General features: G+C 35.9%; 1 protein-coding gene across 6 annotated transcripts in view; it reads right to left on the reverse strand.

Moving 5' to 3' along the window:
- The window catches only part of TRDMT1 (tRNA aspartic acid methyltransferase 1), a 93,989-nt gene that overhangs the window by 12,834 nt on the left and 58,168 nt on the right, over positions 1–22,987 (reverse strand). For all 6 annotated transcript variants that reach the window (XM_065921177.1, XM_065921180.1, XM_065921176.1 and 3 more), the window contains 6 exons: positions 22,823–22,932; positions 8,521–8,597; positions 5,391–5,462; positions 4,710–4,775; positions 3,924–3,993; positions 889–972 (listed from right to left, as the gene is read on the reverse strand). In XM_065921177.1, coding sequence (XP_065777249.1) covers positions 889–972; positions 3,924–3,993; positions 4,710–4,775; positions 5,391–5,462; positions 8,521–8,597; positions 22,823–22,932 — 479 coding nt within the window. The remainder of the gene's footprint in view (positions 1–888; positions 973–3,923; positions 3,994–4,709; positions 4,776–5,390; positions 5,463–8,520; positions 8,598–22,822; positions 22,933–22,987) is intronic.

Below are 22,987 nucleotides of genomic sequence, written 5' to 3' on the forward strand. Positions count from 1 at the left end.
GACATGACTTTTAAGTTCTTACCTGTGATGATTACAGAGAGCTTCACTGAACCACTGAAACTCTGTTATCCACAACAATTTTCAGCAGAAGCATACAAAATTGCTAGCATAATAAGAGTCTAGCCATAGCAATTGTGCATTTCATCCTAGCTTGTACTAATCATTACCATATTTTAATCAGTTAAGGCTAAACAGCATAGATTTCAAAGAAAATGCAACCGACGTGTGAAAACACTCGAGCCATTTTTAAGACAGTATACTGAATTTTTATCAACAGTAGTCTATAGCTTCTTTTGAGGGAGAAAAATAATTGACGCAAAAGAATCAATGGTCAGAAGAGAAATTATTGGGGGGCTCATTTCCCCCCAATAATTTCTCTTCCGACCATGAAAACAGCAGTAATGGTAATTTTTTACTTTCAACTTATTTTTTGTAATGATGAAAGAAATGCTTCCGGTTTTATTTCAAGCAATTAAAGCAGTCATAGCAGGAATGGGAGGGCTTCCCTGGTGGCTTTGTGATAAAGAATCCACCTGCAAATGCAGGGGACATGAGACGCAGGTTCAGTTCCTGGGTCGGGAAGATCCCTTGAGAAAGGAAATGGCAACCCGCTCCAGTAATCCTGCCTGAGAAATCCCATGGACAGAGGATTCTGGCAGGCTACAGTCCATGGAGTCGCAAAGAGTCAGGCATGACTCAGGGACTAAACAACATAAGGAGGGGCAAAAGGCTTGGAAGACAGACTGAATGCATGATCTTTATTACAGTCATGAGAGGACACACAAACCTCCATCAGTAGTTCCAGAAAATAAATAAGCAGACTGAGACCTACTTACAACAGATAAATAATGATGATGATGATGAGAACAACAACAATAATAATAATACCTGACCAGGGGCCTGAAAAGGGAAAGGCTCTGGCTGAAGCTTTGCAATAAGGAAGTACCGTAATCTTGAATTTGGAATGCCAAGCTGAAAGTGAAGCAGAACAGGTAGTTGCTATGGGAAATCAAAGTGATCTATACCAACTGTTAGCATCTAGTGAAAAAAAAAAAACTCATACACTGTACATTAGTTTACATCAGACAAAATTCCATTATTAATTTGCGGAAGACTTCCCTGCACAAATTCTTTTTTTTTTTTTAATTATTTTTTTCCATTTGTTTTTATTAGTTGGAGGCTAATTACTTTACAATATTGTAGTGGTTTTGGTCATACATTGACATGAATCAGCCATGGATTTACATGTATTCCCCATTCTGATCCCCCCTCCCACCTCCCTCTCCACCCCATTCCTCTGGGTCTTCCCAGTGCACCAGTCCCGAGCACTTGTCTCATGCATCCAATCTGAGCTGGTGATCTGTTTCACCCTTGATAATATACAAGCTTCGATGCTGTTCTCTCAAAACATCCCACCCTTGCCTTCTCCCACAGAGTCCAAAAGTCCGTTCCGCACATCTGTGTCTCTTTTTCTGTTTTGCATATAGGGTTATCATTATCATCTTTCTAAATTCCATATATGTGCATTAGTATACTGTATTGGTCTTTATCTTTCTGGCTTACTTCACTCTGTATAATGGGCTCCAGTTTCATCCATCTCATTAGAACTGATTCCAATGAATCCTTTTTAATGACTGAGTAATATTCCACGGTGTATATGTACCACAGCTTCCTTATCCATTCATCTGCTGATGAGCATCTAGGTTGCTTCCATGTCCTGGCTATTATAAACAGTGCTGTGATGAACACTGGGGTGCACGTGTCTCTTTCAGATCTGGTTTCCTCGGTGTGTATGCCCAGAAGTGGGATTGCTGGGTCATATGGCAGTTCTATTTCCAGTTTTTAAAGAAATCTCCACACTGTTCTTCATAGTGGCTGTACTAGTTTGCATTCCCACCAACAGTGTAAGAGGGTTCCCTTTTCTCCACACCCTCTCCAGCATTTATTGCTTTAGACTTTTGGATAGCAGCCATCCTGACTGGCATGTAATGGTACCTCATTGTGGTTTTGATTTGCATTTCTCTGAGAATGAGTGATGTTGAGTATCTCTTCATGTGTTTGTTAGCCATCTGTATGTCTTCTTTGGAGAAATGTCTGTTTAGTTCTTTGGCCCATTTTTTGATTGGGTCATTTATTTTTCTGGAATTGAGCTGCAGGAGTTGCTTGTATATTTTTGAGATTAATCCTTTGTCTGTTGCTTCGTTTGCTATTATTTTCTCCCATTCCGAGGGCTGTCTTTTCACCTTGCTTATAGTTTCCTTTGTTGTGCAAAAGCTTTTAAATTTCATTAGGTCCCATTTGTTTATTTTTGCTTTTATTTCCAATAATCTGGGAGGTGGGTCATAGAGGATCCTGCTGTGATTTATGTCGGAGAGTGTTTTGCTTATGTTCTCCTCTAGGAGTTTTATAGTTTCTGGTCTTACATTTAGATCTTTAATCCATTTTGAGTTTATTTTTGTGTATGGTGTTAGAAAGTGTTCTAGTTTCATTCTTTTACAAGTGGTTGACCAGTTTTCCCAGCACCACTTGTTAAAGAGGTTGTCTTTTTTCCATTGTATATCCTTGTCTCCTTTGTTGAAGATAAGATGTCCATAGGTTTGTGGATTTATCTCTGGGCTTTCTATTCTGTTCCATTGATCTATATTTCTGTCTTTGTGCGAGTACCATACTGTCTTGATGACTGTGGCTTTGTAGTAAAACCTGAAGTCAGGCAGGTTGATTCCTCCAGTTCCATTCTTCTTTCTCAAGATTACTTTGGTTACTCGAGGTTTTTTGTATTTCCATACAAATTGTGAAATTATTTGTTCTAGTTCTGTGAAGAATACTGCTGGTAGCTTGATAGGGACTGCATTGAATCTATAGATTGCTTTGGGTAGTATAGTCATTTTGACAATATTGATTCTTCCAATCCATGAACACGGTATATTTCTCCATCTGTTTGTGTCTTCTTTGATTTCTTTCATCAGTGTTTTATAGTTTTCTATGTATAGGTTTTGTTTCTTTAGGTAGATATACTCCTAAGTATTTTATTCTTTTTGTTGCAATGGTGAATGGTATTGTTTCATTAATTTCTCTGTTTTCTCATTGTTAGTGTATAGGAATGCAAGTGATTTCTGTGTGTTAATTTTATATCCTGTAACTTTACTATATTCATTGATTAGCTCTAGTAATTTTCTGGTAGAGTCTTTAGGGTTTTCTATGTGGAGGATCATGTCATCTGCAAAGAGAGAGAGTTTCACTTCTTTTCCTATCTGGATCTCTTTTACTTCTTTTTCTGCTCTGATTGCTGTGGCCAAAACTTCCAAAACTATGTTGAATAGTAGTGGTGAGAGTAGGCATCCTTGTCTTGTTCCTGATTTTAGGGGAAATGCTTTCAATTTTTCACCATTGAGGGTAATGCTTGCTGTGGGTTTGTCATATATAGCTTTTATTATGTTGAGGTATGTTCCTTCTATTCCTGCTTTCTGGAGAGTTTTAATCATAAACGGATGTTGAATTTTGTCAAAGGCTTTTTCTGCATCTATTGAGATAATCATATGGTTTTTACCTTTCAATTTGTTAATGTGGTTTATTACATTGATTGATTTCCTGCAGCAAATTCTTAAACCTTTTAAACTGTCACTTTGTACCTTTATTTGAGTGAAACAAATGTGGAATCAGATGAATCATATGTCTATGAGTCACTGTCATTTTATATTTTCCAGGTAAGAAGATATATAGACTTTCTTACATTCATTATTGATAGTACAATAATCATAAAAAAATTAAATTCACATATAGCTATAAAATTCAGATACAGAAGGAATCATGTCTGAGCTAATTTTAAGATTTGCCTATAATGTTATTCAAAATGGATCCATTCTTTTTATTGAATCACATTCCCTTTGGGAAAATTTATTTAAGTTTCTAATTGTGGTACTTACAGAGGTTGGAGACAATAGAAATTCTTGGTACTGAAAGCCACAATTTTCTATTGTTTGTATTAACAGATCTCTGAAAAGACAAAAGGAAAGAAAGCTTTCACTCTATCATTTGAAATGTGGTTCTTATATAAAATATTACATATAAAACTTCATTTTATGTGAAAACTGTACCTCCACTCAACTTGTTTAGAAAGAGAAAAATCCTAGGTCTTAAGTCCAATACTTGAGAAATTACATTTCTCAAAAAAAGAGATAATCAGTATTATAAATAAAAAATTGCTAATCCACTGATGGTAAATTCATTATCAGAATGAAGCTATGTCTGTAGCCAATCAGATAGGGGAACACTATCACAGACAGCAGGTGAATCAAAGACTTAATTGGTTGCATTTTCTCCAGTGGGGCAACCATCTGAAAGGGCCCTGACACAGGGCTTGCTTCTTCAATCCAACAGGACAGAAAATGCCTGTCAAGAGGACTAATTCTTACTGAAAACATTCCTACTTCTAATGAAATGGACACCAACTTAAGCAGCTAAAATTGAGAAATACCATGCGCATTACTCATTCTGGAAAAATTCAAACATATCAAAATGTGAGAGAATCAGCTGACTCTAACCTTGTGATATTTCACATTACTCTTCAAAAACTACATTAATGATAAACTACATAACATATCTAAAATGTTAGAGTGTACACATTTATTTTTCAGATCTTTATTTCACAACAGCTCTTATTATATAATATACCAACTCTAAGATGAACACAAGAGAAATACATTTCTTACCTTGTAGAAGATACTTCAAAACCTTTAACATTTTCTAAAAGAATATACTTCGGTAATTTTTGTAATCTAAAACAAAAACAAACAAACAAAAAAACAAAATAGAATTCCAAACATCTTAATACTATGAAGTAAGAAGCAAAGAAAATCCTTACTTGTGAGAAATATGAGGTAACTGTTCAAACTGATTTTAGAAAAGAATTTTATAAAGGATGGAGATGACATATTTTAACCCTTTCCCCCATAAACATGATAAGGTTAACATTTGAAATGTTAATTTCCACTGAAGTTTAAGTGAAAACACAGGACTGCACAGAGCTTTGAACTACACAGAATGGCAGTTCAAAGGGCTGACGTTTACGTGGAATGGCAGCTTCTAGGGTGAGCAGTGCAATTTTCCAGGCCATGGGCAACAGCATTCACTAACACTAGCATCATCTGCACTAATCCTGTGAGCAGAGGCAATAGAATTCAGCTATTAGGCTGTAACACCCTGTCACTCACTTGAGCAGCACTGTAGTGCTAACAAACATTTGCAGTTGCTCTATCAGTCATGGCAGAAGATAAATGGCATGTATAGTATCTGTAGAAGCTGCTAATCTCTATAAAATGATAAACATCACATTCCTCGAGATGCAAAGTTTTACACTTATGGTAAGCTTGTACAGGAATCTAAGTTTTTACCTTGGGAGAATGTCTAGAATATATAAGAAGCTATTTGTCCTTGGATCAGTCACATCACCTTGCAGGCCAATTCTGAAAGGAATAAGAAAATAAGTTCAAGAATCTTACATAAAGATATCAAGTCACTTTTAAAAAGGCAAAACAGAGAACTACAATTAGTTGGTCCTCACAAAAAATATAATCATCTCTGTTACTATAAAGAACAAAACATATTTATTCATGTAATTAAAACAAAAAAAGCTTTGTCTGTCTAGTAAATGTAGTACTTATAAAAAAATAATATGCCCAAATAACTTATATGAGGCAAAGAAGAATATGAAGTCAATGAAGAATTAAAAACAATTATCCTCTTAAAATCAACTTGTGTAGGAAACACACACACATACAATTGGCTGGTGACACCTTTGCTCTGCCCCAGGGGAAACAAAAGAAGTTCAGAGATGTGAGCTGATTGGGCATGGTGGCAACATAACAGACAATGGCAGTATGACCCAGCAATCCCACTTCTGGGCATACACACCGAGGAAACCAGATCTGAAAGAGACACGTGCACCCCAGTGTTCATCACAGCACTGTTTATAATAGCCAGGACATGGAAGCAACCTAGATGCCCATCAGCAAACGAATGGATAAGGAAGCTGTGGTACATATATACACCACGGAATATTACTCAGTCATTAAAAAGAATTCATTTGAATCAGTTCTAATGAGATGGATGAAACTGGAGCTCATTATACAGAGTGAAGTAAGCCAGAAAGATAAAGACCATTACAGTATACTAACACATATATATGGAATTTAGAAAGATGGTAACAATAACCCTATATGCAAAACAGAAAAAGAGACACAGATGTACAAAACAGACTTTTGGACTCTGTGGGAGAAGGTGAGGGTGGGATGTTTCAAGAGAACAGCATCGAAACATGTATGTTATCTATGGTGAAACAGATCACCAGCCCAGGTTGGATGCATGAGACAAGTGCTCGGGCCTGGTGCACTGGGAAGACCCAGAGGAAGCGGGTAGAGGGGGAAGTGGGAGGGGGGATCGGGATGGGGAATACATGTAAATCCATGGTTAATTCAACTTAATGTATGACAAAAACCACTACAATATTGTAAAGTAATTAGCCTCCAACTAATAAAAATAAATGAAAAAAAAAAAAAAAAGAAAAAAAAAAAGAGTCAATGGCAGTGATAACTAATCACATCCAAGTAGACCAAGATAGTAGGTAAGATCAGGACAATCTTGTTCAGTGTACACGGGAGGCAATAAAGGTGAAGGCTTGATTCTACACAAAGGTGTTGCAACTTGGTTAGACTAACTAGGTCAAAATAGGTCATGTGAAAAGGTGGTATTTGGATCAGCAATTAGATCTTATAAGTAACATTCAATATGATCAAGAACCAAGCAGAAAGGAAGACTAGATTGGGCATGAATTATAACAACAGAGGATTAGGATTTAAGACTTTGTCACATATTAGCTTCAAAGTCTTAAATTACTTGACTTCACTTATCAGCTCCTCATGCCTGATAGCAGGACCAAAATCATCAGTCGATCTGAGGCTCAAATGGGAGAGTGGACTTGAACAGATTCCTCAGAAACCTTGGTTTCTTCTCATTTAGTCCCTTTCCTCTGAGAGTTCCAAGTGATGATTGTGCTGCAGAATCAGACTCTGCGGCCATTAGCAGCTGGATATGGGCTGATACAGAGTGAGAATGGTATCATAGGGAAGACATGGGCCCCATTGCAGGGACATCTGAGGCATCACAGTGCTGGGGCTGTACTCTGCTCTGAGCCTCCCACTCATGGCAATCAAAAAAGCCACACCCTTTCATAGCTCAGGACTATTTTTATGTAGAACGGAAAGGCTTGATTCTACACAAAGGAGTTTTTGGAACGTCATCCTTCCTTGATAAATTCCCAATCTGCTTTCAGACACAGTTCCAGTATCACCTCCGAAAGAATTCCTCCTTCCTGATACGCAGCAATATAACACCTTTTCTCCTCTATGTTCTCATGGCAGTTTCAGCATTCATTTATTATCCCCTTAAATCACATTACAAGGTCGTAATTATTAATATTTGTCAGTCTGTAAGTTCTGTAACAGAACTGCAGCATTAAAAACAATACCTCTAATGTAGGGGCACAATAAATCCTTAAGGAATTAATTTCCTAGAAAACTTGAAATAAATCAAAACCTGGGTGGATATTAAGCATGAGCAGGATATTTATTTAAATTTGAATTTTTACTAAACTTAAAATTGCATTATGTGTTTAAATGGAATGATATAAAATAATTGATGAATCCTGGCCCTTATATTTTATAATTGTATGACCTTGAAAGAGTTACTTAAACTTTCTATGTCTCACCTGCTCACCTATAAAAAGACAGTATACTAATGCACATCCCATAAGCTTGTTGAATTAAATGGCAAAATCTAGTAAGACATTTGGATGGTTGTCATTATTATCATTATTATTTAATTAAAAATATTATTGTTAAAAATATCTAAATGAAGATAGATTAGTCAAGATTTTATCTAAAATATAATTCCCTGAAATACATAGTCAAATAAATACCTTATAAGAAGAAACTGAATTGGAACATAGCTTTAAAAAAGCTATTTTATAAATTTTATGTATGATTAAGTATACGTATCAATTTTGAGAAATACAAAATTCACAGATGCATTCTTAACTAGTTTTAACATTTTACAGTTAAGTAATTTAGGACTTGAATATTTATTATGAAAAATATGACTTTGATTAATCAGTCTTAAGAAGATATTCCTGAATGCTGATTAACTTAAATAATTCAAGGTAATTTGGGTCAGAAATAAATATTTTATCTTCAGTAGGTATTAAAGAAGTACCACATAGTCTCGCCATACCTACAATGACTATGACCAAATCACTGTGCTCATCTGTCAGTTAATTACTCTTTTCCTCATGATTAATGCTGACTTATAAATGTGAATAGAGAAAGAGAATTACGTATGAAAAATTTCACGACTAGGGAAATGCAGCGAATGGGCTTTATAGTGTCTGTGCTTGAAATTACAGTATTTTTTATTTAATGAGGCTTTCAAAAGTATTCTTCCTAACAGAGAAATATGTATTATACATACCTTGTGAAGGGCTGACAGGGTGGGCTCATTAAAATCATATTGAAAGATAATCTGTCAAACTCTTCTAGTGTAATGCCCTAAGGAATGAATGTTTGGGGGGGAAAGAATATAAAAACATGCGTAGAAGGGGGAAAAAGGAAACAAGCTAACTAATTACAACTAAATATATCAGAAATTGTGACAGCTTATTTATAACACTTAAAAGTTTATAAAACACTTAATACTTTTTAAACAAACTTCAGTTAAACTAACATTCCAAAGTGATTTTGTGAAGGAAGTAGAGCAGTAAGCCGAAGCTATAATAGATTAAATGACTTCCCCAAACCCCAGGACCAGCCCAAGCAGAGCTGGAAAGTTAGATCCTAAGCATTTCATGTCTCTATGATACCTCAAGTCTAATTAAGACTGCTGTGATTTCAGGAATCAAACATGGAGAACTTTATTCCATAATTAATTTCAGCAAAAGATCTGGAGAATTATTAACACCTTTCTATTAATATTATTTATTTAGAAAATGTGACGTATAGACCAGTCACCACTTGTCTCCTGTCTGTCTATCAGTATATCACCAAACAGAAAAGGGTCCCACTTTCAGATATCTGCATACTGTTTTACAGTTGTGTGTAGTCAAAGAACCTTATAATCTTTTGAGGTTCTATAAAACAAGATTAACCAAAACAATGCCTACTGGGCTAAATAGTTTTAAGATGTACTGTTTTGCTCCTTTATATACAGTATCAGAAGACAAATACAGAGAAATACAAATCATGGGTTTGGCCAATTCTCATTAGGCTCTGTTAGCATATACTCTTAGCCAGAAATTTTAAAACAACAAGCCCAGAATCCCAACATTCCTAATTACAACACATTTCTAAGAAGTTCCAGTTCATGAAAAAAGTGGGAAAAGCTTTATTCTGAGTTCTGAAAAGAGTTAATTTGTTGAACACATCAGTTGTCTCTAGTGTATTAAAAGTTTGAATGTACATGTCTATTGTTTTTAAATCACAGGCTTCTAAAAGTAGTTTAAGATGTATATGCAAAACGAAATGAAAATTAAATAAAAGTCCCCAAAGCACCTCTAGAACCCAGAGCTCTAAAGAAAACAATCTGAAAATCACACACTCAACAGTGTGTCAGAAACCTGGGGCAGAGCAGTACCGTTATCACAGGTACTTAAGTTACACAGCTAGCTAGCACAGGGCTATTAAGAAAAGCAACTTATTGACTTCACAACTGACCGTAGACTGATTAAAGCCTAATTCCTAAAATTAAAATAAAAATCAAGCAACAACTTTTAACATTAGGAGCATCCCAACTAGAATCTAAAAGAAGTAAGCAGTTAATACCTCCAATACCTCCGATTAGACATACAAAATTACAATTTTAAAGGATTTTTGGAAAGGGTGATTTTTTTAATAGCACAACTCAAATGACAGAGCAGTTATGCAAAACATAGTCACTCAATTAAACCATTCACAACTATCTTTAACTTAGCAATCTAGGTCAGTGTATGTGACAGGATTCAAGAAAGTAGTTACAGAGATTCATGGATTAACTTTAATAATTTGATATTTTATAATAACACTAATGGAAATCTATTCTTTTCTCATAACCAGAGCATTCAAGTTAAAAAAAAATCCTTGCTTTCAGAAAACATTAGATCAACTTCATGTGCTTACTTCATTTATCGAGTGTTGATAAGCAACTCTGTCACACTACTTGTTTTATTACTTCTCTTCTCAAAAAGCTTCCTGGTCATTCTTCACTTAATTTTCATTTAAGCTTTAGGAAGAACTTGGTAGATTAGTAAACAACAACTTTTGACTGTTTTAGTGAATTTATTGCTAATCTAAAGAGAACTAAAATATTGTGGCACATGGTAAATCTTTAATAAAATCTTACTGAGTGGATATTTCATACTATTTTCTGCCCTATGAACTCTGATGTTTTGTTCATGAATAATCTGTTCAAAATTACATGTTTTGTTCAAGAACAGAACTTCCCTGATCATTGTATTAATCCCCATTATAAAGTAATTTTCTATGACTCATAAATACTTTTTGCCTTTAGACAGATCTTACCTTATATCAGTTCTGAAATACCTGTTATGCCTGGCATTCTCCCATTTTTTAGGCACAATATGTAGTTCATTAGCCAATGTTCATAATCTAACCCACCAATATTTCAGAGTATCTATAATACGTTAAGCACTGTGATATGTCTGGGAACACAACAATGAACAAATCCAGCAAGTTTTCAGCTCACATGTTTATACTGCAGTAACTAGTAATTTTCCATCTCCTATCTAGATAAATATCAGATTTTAGTTTATTACTAATTATCTTTGTAACTGTCCTATTCTTGGTTAAAAACCTACATGCACTTTTCAGGCCTGACCCCAGGCCATGTCAAAGGCCTCACGCAGCAGGTGCTGGGGAAAATCATCCTCCCCACTCCAGACTTGGAGCAAGGCCAGTGCCTGGCAGTCTCTGAGAGCAAGTGCAAGGTCTCAGGCCCCTTGGAAGATCATGCTCTTCACATATTTGCATTCCAAGGTCTCTCTATCTGTGGGTACAGAGTCCTCTTCAGCCGTCATCTATTTCTGCCAAGGCCTCCTTCTGGGAGGAGGAGAAGCCCTTGAAGATACTTCTCTTGCTATGACAATACCCAGCAAATTGCACTCTCTCCCCCAATACCAGGGGCTCCCTCAACTGTTAGCTGACTCCCAAGTCTGCTGATCCACTCAACTTCACAGCAGGGTGCTGTACCCTAGGGAAACAGAACAGGGGCAGGGCATAGACATTTTCTCTACAGCAAGTAATTAAGGCTTCACTCTTTCACTGTTGCCCTGTTGCTTTAATCAGCTACTCTTGATCCCTGACAGCTCAGCTGAGCTCCTGACAACAACATGAAATAATGTCCTAAAAATCTACAGCTTCATTTATCTTTCAAAGAATAGACATAGTTTTTGAGTCTCACTTTCCTTTCCTACTCCAATTAGAGTATTTTTACACTGCAAAGATTTATAACACTCTCACCTTGCTTTCTGACCGTAATTTCTTTCCTAACATGGCAGCTTTATTTCTGGGTTTTCCACTCTGATTCATCTCTTGCTTAGTTAGATTAAGTGGCTGAACCATTTTTTCAGTAAGGGCTCACAGGTAATAACAGTTCATGAATTGTTGGAGGTTTTATTTCAGGAATGTTTTTCATTTATGTCTGTTAATGCTTTTGTCCCGTTTGTTTTGCTGTCTTCTGTTTGCCACTCTGACATGACTTTTATTTCTATAATGGTTTTATTTTTCTCATCTTTTTTTCTTCTTCCCAGACCACTGATAGTTTTCAAGTTTATTGTCTTATTATATTGCTTTTGAATGAAGCTCCAATACGTCGGCCACCTGAAGCAAAGAGCCGACTTAGAAAAGACCATTATGCTATGAAAGATTGAAGGCAGGAGGAGAAGAGGACGACAGAGGAAGAAATGATTGGATGGTACCACTGATTCAAACTCCCAGAGTTTCAGCAAACTCTGGGAGATGGTGAAGGACAGGGAAGCCTGGCATACTATAGTCCATGGGGTTGCAAAGAATCGGACATGACTGACTGAACAACAATACATTTATTTGAGTTCTTGAAGATAGCAAGTTTTATTTAAGGGCAAACTAATGGAGATGTGTGTTTATAATTTTCTTCTGCTTCTTAATACAATTTTTCTGTAAATATTCTGCTTGTTTATGTTACTTTCTTCCTTCAAAAAGTACTATTTCAGCATAGCCTCAAAGGCTCCTTTCTAATTACTAATATATATATATATATATATAAATGGAGATCACTTGAATCTAGAAATTTGCTAAAAAGGTGAAAGAGCAGGTACTTTGTCACTGCAGTTTCTGAGAAGAACCCACAAAGACGTCTAACTTAAGACCATGCCTCTGTCCTTAACCCATGTTCTCACAGTTAGGATGAGCAAGAAGTCTGCAGAGCTTGCAGTGATGTTTTCAGCCCAGTGATTTGGAATTTTTAATGTCTCTTCTCCTCACTTTGAACAAACAATTGCTGGGTCTGCTTTGTCTCCTCCCTTGTCCTTCTCAAAGCTGTATGAGACACAGAGAGATCCAAATGCAATTTTGCCATCTTCATTCACTGTGTCTTATTGCCACTACATCTGACATTATTTTTCTCAGTTTTCTTTTTTGTTTTGGTTTCTGTTTAAATCCTATTTTCAATCATAATGGTTTCCCATCCCCTCTTTTCTCTTCTTATTTCTATTAGGAAAAGAAATATAATTTTAGAATAGAAATATCTTGTCTTTGCCACATTCAATCAGAGGTCCCCCCAAAAACTGTTCACAAGTCCAACTTCTGCACTAAGTTGTAAGTTTCTCCAGCTGAAGACTAGTTCTCAGTCATATCTGTGTTCCTCTAAGGGCTCAATAACTTGCATGAAGTCAATGTTCTCAAATTTCAGTTGATCAGAATATGTTGTTTTCAGTTCAGTTCAGTTCCGTGGCTCAGTCATGCCTCACTCTTTGCGACCCCATGGACTGCAGCACACCAAGCCTCTCTGTCCATCACCAACTCCTGGAGTTTACTCAAACTCATGTCCATTGAGTCGGTGATGTCATCCAACCATCTCATCCTCTGTCGCCCCCTTCTCCTCCTGCTTATGAAACTTCAAATCTCTTCAGTCTCTCATTACTCCTAAGTTCTCCATTAAACTTCCAACCACTTTTTAAGCATGACTCTCAATGTACTTCTGATACATTTGATCTGGACATAACACACTATTTCCATTACAGAACGGGGCTGAAGAGAACATCCAAGAAGAGACCAACAGCTGTAGGAAGGCACATTGTCTTTTTTCTCATAGACATCGTTTTAATGAACTGATTCTCTCCTCTCAAATGAGCGGGAGGTACCTATCTCCATTCTTTCCTCTCCCTAGTATTCTTATTTCGTATGCAGATAATATGACTTATTATCATCTATTAAAACTAGTACTGAAATAGAGCTACCACTAGAAAAATGACTACATATATATTATTCTAAATGCCCCCAAATTTCTTCTGGCATGTAGTTGGGAACCCCAAATACATAAAATGTCTCACAGTTTCCCTTAGAAGGTAAAAAAGAAAAGAAGGTTAAGTCATCAAATGTAATGGGTGCTTTACTGATTTTGTTGTTGTTTCATATTTTGTTCAGTGGGAGAAAACCCTTGCTGAATTGGGACATTTGACTGCATCAAATTTTAAATACTTACATTAAATTTAACTTACATCTAAATTTAAACTTAGATCCATTTTTTTAAATAAAATAAATTTTGCTATCATAATCCATGTCACAGAAAATTTGGAACCTAAATGCAGATTGCCTACATATGAGTCAATTCAGTTACTTTATAGCAGGTATGTTTCTCCTGACCCTGTATTTACTTCTGCCCTACGTCCAGGATGAGACTGGCAGACTTAGTGCAGTTTGCCATGATGTTCATGAAGTGCACTGCTACCAGTTACTGGAAGGATGATGTTATACCCATAGCACTTCTCTCGATGAGGTTCGTGGAGAAAAATATTCTGTTCTCAGTATCAGTGATAGATGGTCTTCAACACATAAACAGATGACTTTTACCTTGTGAATACCCAATCACAGAGCCAGGAAATGGCCCTATTTCATATCCAGCTAAAAGAAAGCTTAAAACAAACCTGCTGGATACACAAAATGTGGTACATCCATGTCATGGAATATTATTCAGCCATTAAGAGGAATGAAGCCCTGACACATGCTACAACACGTCTGTATGGAAACATGCTAAGTGCAAGAACCCAGACAAAAAAGGGCCACACATTATATGATTCCATTTACAGAAATGTCTAGATAAGTCAAATCCATAGAGGTAGAAAGTAGATTAGTGGTTGCCAGGGCCTGGAGGGAAGAAGAAATGGGGAGTCACTGCTAATGGGTACCAGATTACTTTTTACGGGGATGAGAACGTTCTAGAATTAGAAAGTGGTAATCCTTACGCAACTTTGTCAGTAAATGAAAAAAGAAAAATGCTAAAAATGTACACTTTAGAGTGGTAGACTTCATGGTATAATGAATTATATCTTACTTAAATAAAATTTGTGAGACTTTTGCTTCTGTCTGGAGGGAATAAATTCTGAGACTTACTTCCCTTCTGTAAATAAACTAGAAAACTGGGAGAAATGTAATAACTATTTTCAGATATTGGACCACAGGCAGATAGGACTACCATTCCTTGGAAAAAGAAAAAAAAAAAAATCAGTTGAAGATTTTAGACTTTCTACCTGGAAATAATTTCCACACAGCAGTGAAGGGAAAGGACACTTAAACTGTACTTGGGAATGTAGATGAGTTGAAGAGAGACACTGGCATTCAAGGTCAAGGCGACCAGAATTTGCAGAGCAAGACTACCACACTAAAAGAAGCTGCATAAGGAATGAAATACAGAAATCTGCATAACATTCCCTTTGAGTGTCCTGCTGAGCATGAACCTGGGCATCTATCAGGCAAAATGCTTTGAGGTAGGCAAAGACAAACTGCCAGGAAAAGAACCATTATTGGGAAGCTGTAAGTCAAAAAAATTCCCAGATCTCAGGGCAAGAGATCATTCGAGTTGCCACCACAACCTAGTTCAGAACATGGGACACTTAATCAAAGAAAGGTCTCATATTAGTAGCAAGATCCCTGAAGAAGGAAATGGCAATCCACTACAATACTCTTGCCTGAAAAAGTCCATGGACTGAGGAAACTGGTAGGCTACAGTCCATGGGGTCACAAAGAGTCAGACACGACTGAGCGACTTCACTTCACTTATAGTAAAGGCTACTCCACATATACTCTGAAATGCTTAAAATAAGCCTCAAAAAGAATCAAGATGATCTGAAATTAACTGCCTCTGAGAACAAAATCCAACAGTCTTTAAAAGATTACAGTAAACTCCAGCACTCAAAAATGTAAAACGTACAATGTTAGGCTCCCAATAAAAAATTATTACAATGCTAATAAGACAAGATAATGTGATCCATAACAAATGGGTGTGAATGGAGGAAGAATCCATCAATAGAAACAAACCCAACAATGACATGCTGGAAATAACAAAGATTTTAAACAGTCATCATAAATATCATTAATTTATTCAAATACTTAAAGGAAAATAAAAATATTACAAGGAGACAAGAACATAAAAAAGAATGAACTGAAACTTCTAGAAATGAAAAATATCTAAAATGAAAAGTTGCATATCAAAAAAAAACCTCTTAAAGATATAGTAATATAGTGTACTTCTAAAATGAAGCAAACAGAGTAGAATAGACTAAAAATGAACAGTCTAAGTGAATATGAAGGGATCTTAAAATAAAATCTAATTGAAATGCAAGGACAGGGAATTCTCTGGTGGTCCAGTGGTTACGACTCTGTGCTTTCACTCACTGTCAAGGGCACAGGTTCAATTCCTGGTCTGGGAACTAACATCTAGCAAGCCACATGGCACAGCCAAAAAAAAGAGGCAAAATTAAAAGGATGGATAAAATACATACATACAAACACTAACCATAAGAAAGCAGAAGTTATATTAATTTAAGAAGCTATATTAATATCAAGAAAGTAGACTTCAGAACAAGAAATAATTCTGAGGGATAAAGAGGACTATTTCATAATGATAAACAGGTCAATTAGTAAAGAAAACAATCATAAAGCATATACACTTAATAAAAGAGCTCTGGATAAAATGAAGCAAAAACTAAAAGGAGTTAATAGACATTCACAGTTGTGCTTGGATATTACAACATTCTCTCAGCAACCGATAGCAAAAAATCAGTAAGGATACAGAAAAACTGACAATACTATCAACTAACTTGACCCAAATGACATTTATCAATGTTCACTCAACAAAAACAGAATACACATTCTTTCCAACAGGACACAGAGCATTTACTAGACAGAGTGAATTCTGGGCCATAACACAAATCTGAACCAATTTAAAATAACTGAAACCAAACACAGTATGACACCAATAAAACAGAAATGAGAAATCAGTAACAGAAAGACATCTGAAAAATTCCTAAATATTTGGAAATTTTAGAACCATTCTTACAAATTAACACATAAGCCAAAGACAAAATCAGAGGGGAAATTAGAAAATACTTTGAGCTGAATGAAAATGAACATAAAGACATATGAAAATTTGTGATTTGTAGCTGAAATTTAAGAAAATGTATGACATTCTATGTTTACATTAAAAAAGAAACACAAACTCAAGTCAATCATCTAAAGTCCCAATGCAAGCAGTGTAACAGAGAATAAACTAAACACAAAGTAGAAAAGAATAATAAAGATGAGTAGAAATTAGAGAAATAGTACAAATGAATAACAGATAAAATCAATTCCATCTAAATCTGTTTACTTGAAAAAAGCAATAAATTTGGTAAGACTCTAGCTTTAGTAGTAGAGGAAAAAACAGAAAAGATAAAAATTACTAACATCAGGAATGATAACAATGGATGTAAGGAAATATGATGAATAACGTTATACCAATATTATTGACAAATTATAGTAAAAGATAAATTTCTTCAAAGACACAGATTTCCAAAACTGAATGAAAAATAAATAAAAAGCCTCAATAGTCTTATAACAGATAGACAAACTCATAATTAAAAGGCAAGAGCACTGGAGTGGATTGCCATTTCCTTCTCCAGAGGCTCTTCCTGACCCAGAGATCAAACCCAGGTCTCCCACATTTTAGGCAGACACTTTACTCATAATTAAAAACCTTCCCACAAAGAAAACTCCAGGTCCAGATGGCTCCACTGATGAAATTCTATTATTTATAGAAGATCTAATACTTGTTCTTCACAGACTCTTAGAAAAAATAAGAGTTTGTGAAGCCAACTGGATTGGCCAAAAAGTTCATTTGAGTTTTTCCATAACATCTTACAGAAAACCCAAACAAACTTTCAGCCCAATATAAAGCTAGTATTGATATTGCCCTAAATATCAAAACCACATAAATATTTTATGAGGGAAGTACAAAAGTCACCTACAAAGATAAGTGTAAGAATACTTAATAAAACATTAGCAACTGGGATGCAGAATAACATAAAACTGATTCTATACCATAAAAAAGCAGGATTTACCCCAGGAATGCAATATTGACTTAACATTCAAAAAGGGAGTTGATATGATCACCATATTAACAGAATAAAAGGGCAAATTATATAATCATGTTAAATGATAAAAAAAAAGTTTTTGACAAAATTCAAAACGTATTCATTCAACAAATTCTTAGAAAATGAAATAAAAGGAAATTTCCTCAACTTAATAAAAGGCATGCTCATACTCAGTCGCTTCAGTCACATTCGACTCTGCGACCTCATGGGCTGTAGCCCGATAGGCTCCTCCGTCCATGGGATTTCCCAGGCAAGAATACTGGAGTGGGTGGCCATTTCCTCCTCCAGGGGATCATCCCGACCCAGGGATCAAACCTGTATCTCCTGGTTACTCTCACAGAAGCATTTAAATAATTGTTTTTTTAATCTAGTTTCTACAGCTACTGCCATCCCTCTAACCAATTCTTCTCTTGTTTTTGAAATTCTCTCCTTCCTTGACTCTTAAAATTCCAAGACCTATTTATCCTCCAACCTCTTTGCCAGTCATCTTCCCATTTCACCTGCTTCTAAATACCCATGTTCCTCTAAGCATGTAATACATGACAAATACACAGCTAACATCTAAGATGTTAAATGATAAATGACTAAATAATTCTCCCCTAATATCTGGCAAAGGCAAGAATGTCCAATGTCACACTTTTTATTCAACATTGTATAGAAGGTCCTAGACAATGCAATAAGGCAAGGAAAAAGTTATACTGGTTGGAAGGGAAAAGTATAACTCTTTTTTCCTCAGACAATAGAATTGTACATGTTAAAAATCCTAAAAAATCAATATTAGTTATCAGCAATATAGCAAAGTTACAGGATACTAGGTTAATAAATACATATTACAAAATATTAACTAAATATTATAAAATATAGCTGATACAAATTAATAAAGACCTAAATAAGTGAAGAGAGATACCATATTCATAAACTAGATGATTATTTTATGAAGAGATCAGTTCTTCCAAAACCACTCAGTGAAATTTCAATCAAAATACCTTTTTTAGGTAGAAATTGGCAAGCTGATTCTGAAATTTATACAGAAATGTAAATTAGAGAGTAGCCAAAATAATCTTAAAAAATAAATTCAGAATTTTGAGAACTTACACTGCCTGAATTTAATATATATGATAAAGCTACAAAAACCAATAGTGTGTTATTGATATAAGGATAAAAACATAGATACTACTGAAGAGAGAATTCAGAAATTTACTCACACACATATGATCTATTTTTAACAAAGATGTCAAAGAATTTGTGGAAAGGATAGTCTTTACAGAAAATAGTGCTAGGATAATTTTATATGCACTTTAAAAAAAAAATTACCCCCACCTGAGACCACACACAAAACGTAACCATTTAAACAGGTCATAAACCCAAATGTAAAAGCCAAAACTATAAAACTAACAGGAAAAAATGCAGTAAACAAGACTTCTCAGGACAGAAAAAGTGTCCCAGAAAAGAAAAAAAAGATAAGTAACTTCTGCACTTCGTGAACACAGTTAAGGAAAGACAAATTACAGAATTGGAGAAAATATTTGTTACACATATTTCTGACAAACAATGCGAAACCAGAAAAATGTCAACACTTCTTAAACTAAATGATAATAGCCCAAACATCAGTTCAGTTCAGTTCAGTTGCTCAGTCGTGTCCAACCCTTTGCAACCCCATGGACTGTAGCACGTCAGGCCTCCCTGTCCATCACCAATTCCCAGAGCTTATGCAAACTCACGTCCCTTGAGTCAGTGATGCCATCCAACCATCTCACCTCTGTCCTCCCCTTCTCCTCCCACCTTCAATCTTTCCCAGCATCAGGGACTTTCCTAATGAGTCAGTTCTTTGCATCAGGTGGCCAAAGTATTAGAGTTTCAGCTTCAGCATCAGTCCTTCCAATGAACACCCAGGACTGATCTCCTTTAGGATGGATTGGTTGGATCTCTTTGCAGTCCAAGGGACTCTCAAGAGTCTTCTCCAACACCACAATTCAAAAGTATCAATTCTTCGGTGCTCAGCTTTCTTTATAGTCCAACTCTCACATCCATACATGACTACTGGAAAAGCCATAGCCTTGACTAGACAGACCTTTGTTGGCAAAGTAATGTCTCTGCTTTTTAATATGCTATCTAGGTTGGTCATAACTTTTCCTCCAAGGAGCAAGCGTCTTTTAATTTCATGGCTGCAGTCACCACCTGCAGTGATTTTGGAGCCAAAGAAAATAAAGTCTGCCACTGTTTCCACTGTTTCCCCATCTATTTCCCATGAAGTGATGGGACCAGATGCCATGGTCTTAGTTTTCTGAATGTTGAGCTTTAAGCCAATTTTTTCACTCTCCTCTTTCACTTTCATCAAGAGGCTCTTTAGTTCTTCTTCGCTTTCTGCCATAAGGGTGGTGTCATCTGCATATCTGAGGTTATTGATATTTCTCCCGGCAATCTTGATCCCAGCTTGTGCTTCCTCCAGCCCAGCATTTCTCATGATGTACTCTGCATATAAGTTAAATAAGCAGGGTGACAATATACAGCCTTGAAGTACTCCTTTTCCTATTTGGAACCAGTCTGTTGTTTCATGTCCAGTTATAACTGTTGCTTCCTGACCTGCGTACAGGTTTCTCAAGGGGCAGGTCAGGTGGTCTGGTATTCCCATCTCTTTCAGAATTTTCCACAGTTTAGGTCTACTGAAGAAGGGAATGGCAAACCACTTCAGTATTCTTGCCTTGAGAACCCCATGAACAGTATGAAAAAGCACAAATATACCAAACAATAAAAAAAAAAAAAGAAAAGAAATTTCATCAAAGAAGACATAGAAATGACCAATAATCACATGAAAAAGTACTCAACATTATTAGTCACTAGGGAAATGCAAATTAAAATCACAATATCACTGTATGCTCACAAGAGTGGCTAAAATTTAAAAGACTGACAATAGCAACTTTTGGTAAAGATGTAAAATAACTTAAAGACTTAAACATTGACTGTGTGACTAAAAAATGGTATGAACACAAAGTAAAACAGTTGACATTTTCTCATAAAATTAAAGAAGTCTATCATACACTCCAGCAATTCTACTCCTAGGTATTTACCCACAAGAAAAAAAAAAAGTCCATACAAAAACCTACATGGATCTTCATAGCAACCTTTTTATAACAGTCAAAAACTGGAAACAATCTAAACGTCAAACATGTGAATGGATACACATTTTGCAATATGAAATTTCCACAAATACCTGTACATACAGAATATCACGGAACAATAATGAAAAGGCAACTACTGATTGACACAACGCAAAAAGCATTACACTAAACAAAAGAAGTTACACAAAAAACTACACTCATGACTTTATTTATGGTATACTAGAAACAGAATATTTAATTTGTAATGACTGAAAGCAGATCAGTGGTTGCCTAGGGCTGGGGTCAGAGACTGACACTTAGGAACATTTTAGGGTAATGGATGTTCTAAAGTCTCAACTGTGGTGACTCAGTTGTATGAATGTGTGTGTGCTCAGTCTTGTCCGACTCTTGCGACCCCATGGACATTGGTCAAAACTCAAACTATACACAAAGAGTGCAGTTTCTTGCATATAAATTACAGTTTCATGAGAAATATGTGCAAAAATTTTCACAACATAAAACTGGGAGCAAAAACATAATTTCATACTACACTGTATTTTGAAAGTAATAATGCATTAAATACTTCTGCTGAGTTCATCACAAGCAAAAAACTATCTTTACCTTCGACAGGCTTCAACAAGAAGAGAGTATTATGGAAACATATACACTCTACCATATGTAAAATAGATAACCAGTGGAATTACAGTATGACTCAGGGAACTCAAACTGGGGCTCTGTGACTACCTAGAGGAGTGGGATGGAGTGAGAGGTTGGAGGGACATTTAAGAGGGAGGGGAAATATGTACACTTATTGCTGATTCATGTTGGTATATGGCAGAAACCAACACAATATTGTAAAGTGATTATTCTTCAATTAAAAAAAAATTTTTTTTAAGGTAACATTCAGTGGAAACAGTGTCAGACTTTACTTTTTTAGGCCCCGAAATCACTGCAGATGGTGATCGCAGCCATGAAATTAAAAGACGCTTGCTCCTTGGAAGAAAAGTTATGACCAACCTAGATAGCACATTAAGAAGCAGAGACATTACATTGCCAACAAAGTCCATCTAGTCAAGGCTATGGTTTTTCCAGTGGTCATGTATGGATGTGAGAGTTGGACTGTGAAGAAAGTGGAGCGCCAAAAAATTGATGCTTTTGAATTGTGTTGTTGGAGAAGACTCTTGAGTCCCTTGGACTGCAAGGAGATCCAACCAGTCCATCCTAAAGGAGATCAGTCCTGGGTGTTCATTGGAAGGACTGATGCTGAAGCTGAAACTCTAGTACTTTGACCATCTCCTGTGAAGAGTTGACTCACTGGAAAAGACCCTGATGCTGGGAGGGATTGGGGGCATGAGGAGAAGGGGACGACAGAGGATGAGATGGCTGGATGGCATCACCGACTCGATGGGCATGAGTTTGAGTAAACTCCGGGAGTAGGTGATAGGCAGGGAGGCCTGGTGTGCCGCGGTTCACGGGGTCGCAAAGAGTCAGACACGACTGAGTGACTGAACTGAACTGAGCATTCAGTAAGTATTTGGCTGACCAAAAAGTTCATTCCGGTTTTTGCCTACACCTTTACAGAAAAACCTGAATGAACTTTTTTGGCCAACCCAATAATATAACCAATGATTTTTTTTCATCTTCTCTTTTTCCACTCTTGCTATGTATATATTGTACCTGAGTACTGCTTAAAAATTAAGAATTAAGCCAAGTTTAATATCATTATAAAACTAAACATTTAGAAGTAGAGTATATGCTTACATTTCAATTCTTTCAAGAACAAATTACTGATTGTATCTCTCTAAAGGTAGAAATTTTTAAAAAGGAAAAAAGAAAAAAAAATAACATGCTATCTTCTGACAGAATTAAAAATATAAATTTAATTCCCTTCTCCTAAACCTTTTCATTTATATATGACTTATCTGCAAATGAAGACACCAGAAATCAGTATCTTGCAGTATTCCTCAATCACATTTTTACTTGCTATATACTTATTAAAACAATAATAACTGTTACTCACTTCAATTGTCTTGGCCAGTAACCGTGTGTGAGGAAAATTATACTTGTATACTTCGTTAGCAACAGTGTTTACATCAACAGCGGCCACCACTTGTGCAGGTACACAGCTTTCTGTAATGATAAATGGAATATCTTAGAATATCAAGTCCTTAACATCAATTTGTTC

Source organism: Muntiacus reevesi, chromosome 2 (assembly GCF_963930625.1).
Source record: "Muntiacus reevesi chromosome 2, mMunRee1.1, whole genome shotgun sequence".
NCBI lineage: Eukaryota > Metazoa > Chordata > Mammalia > Artiodactyla > Cervidae > Muntiacus > Muntiacus reevesi.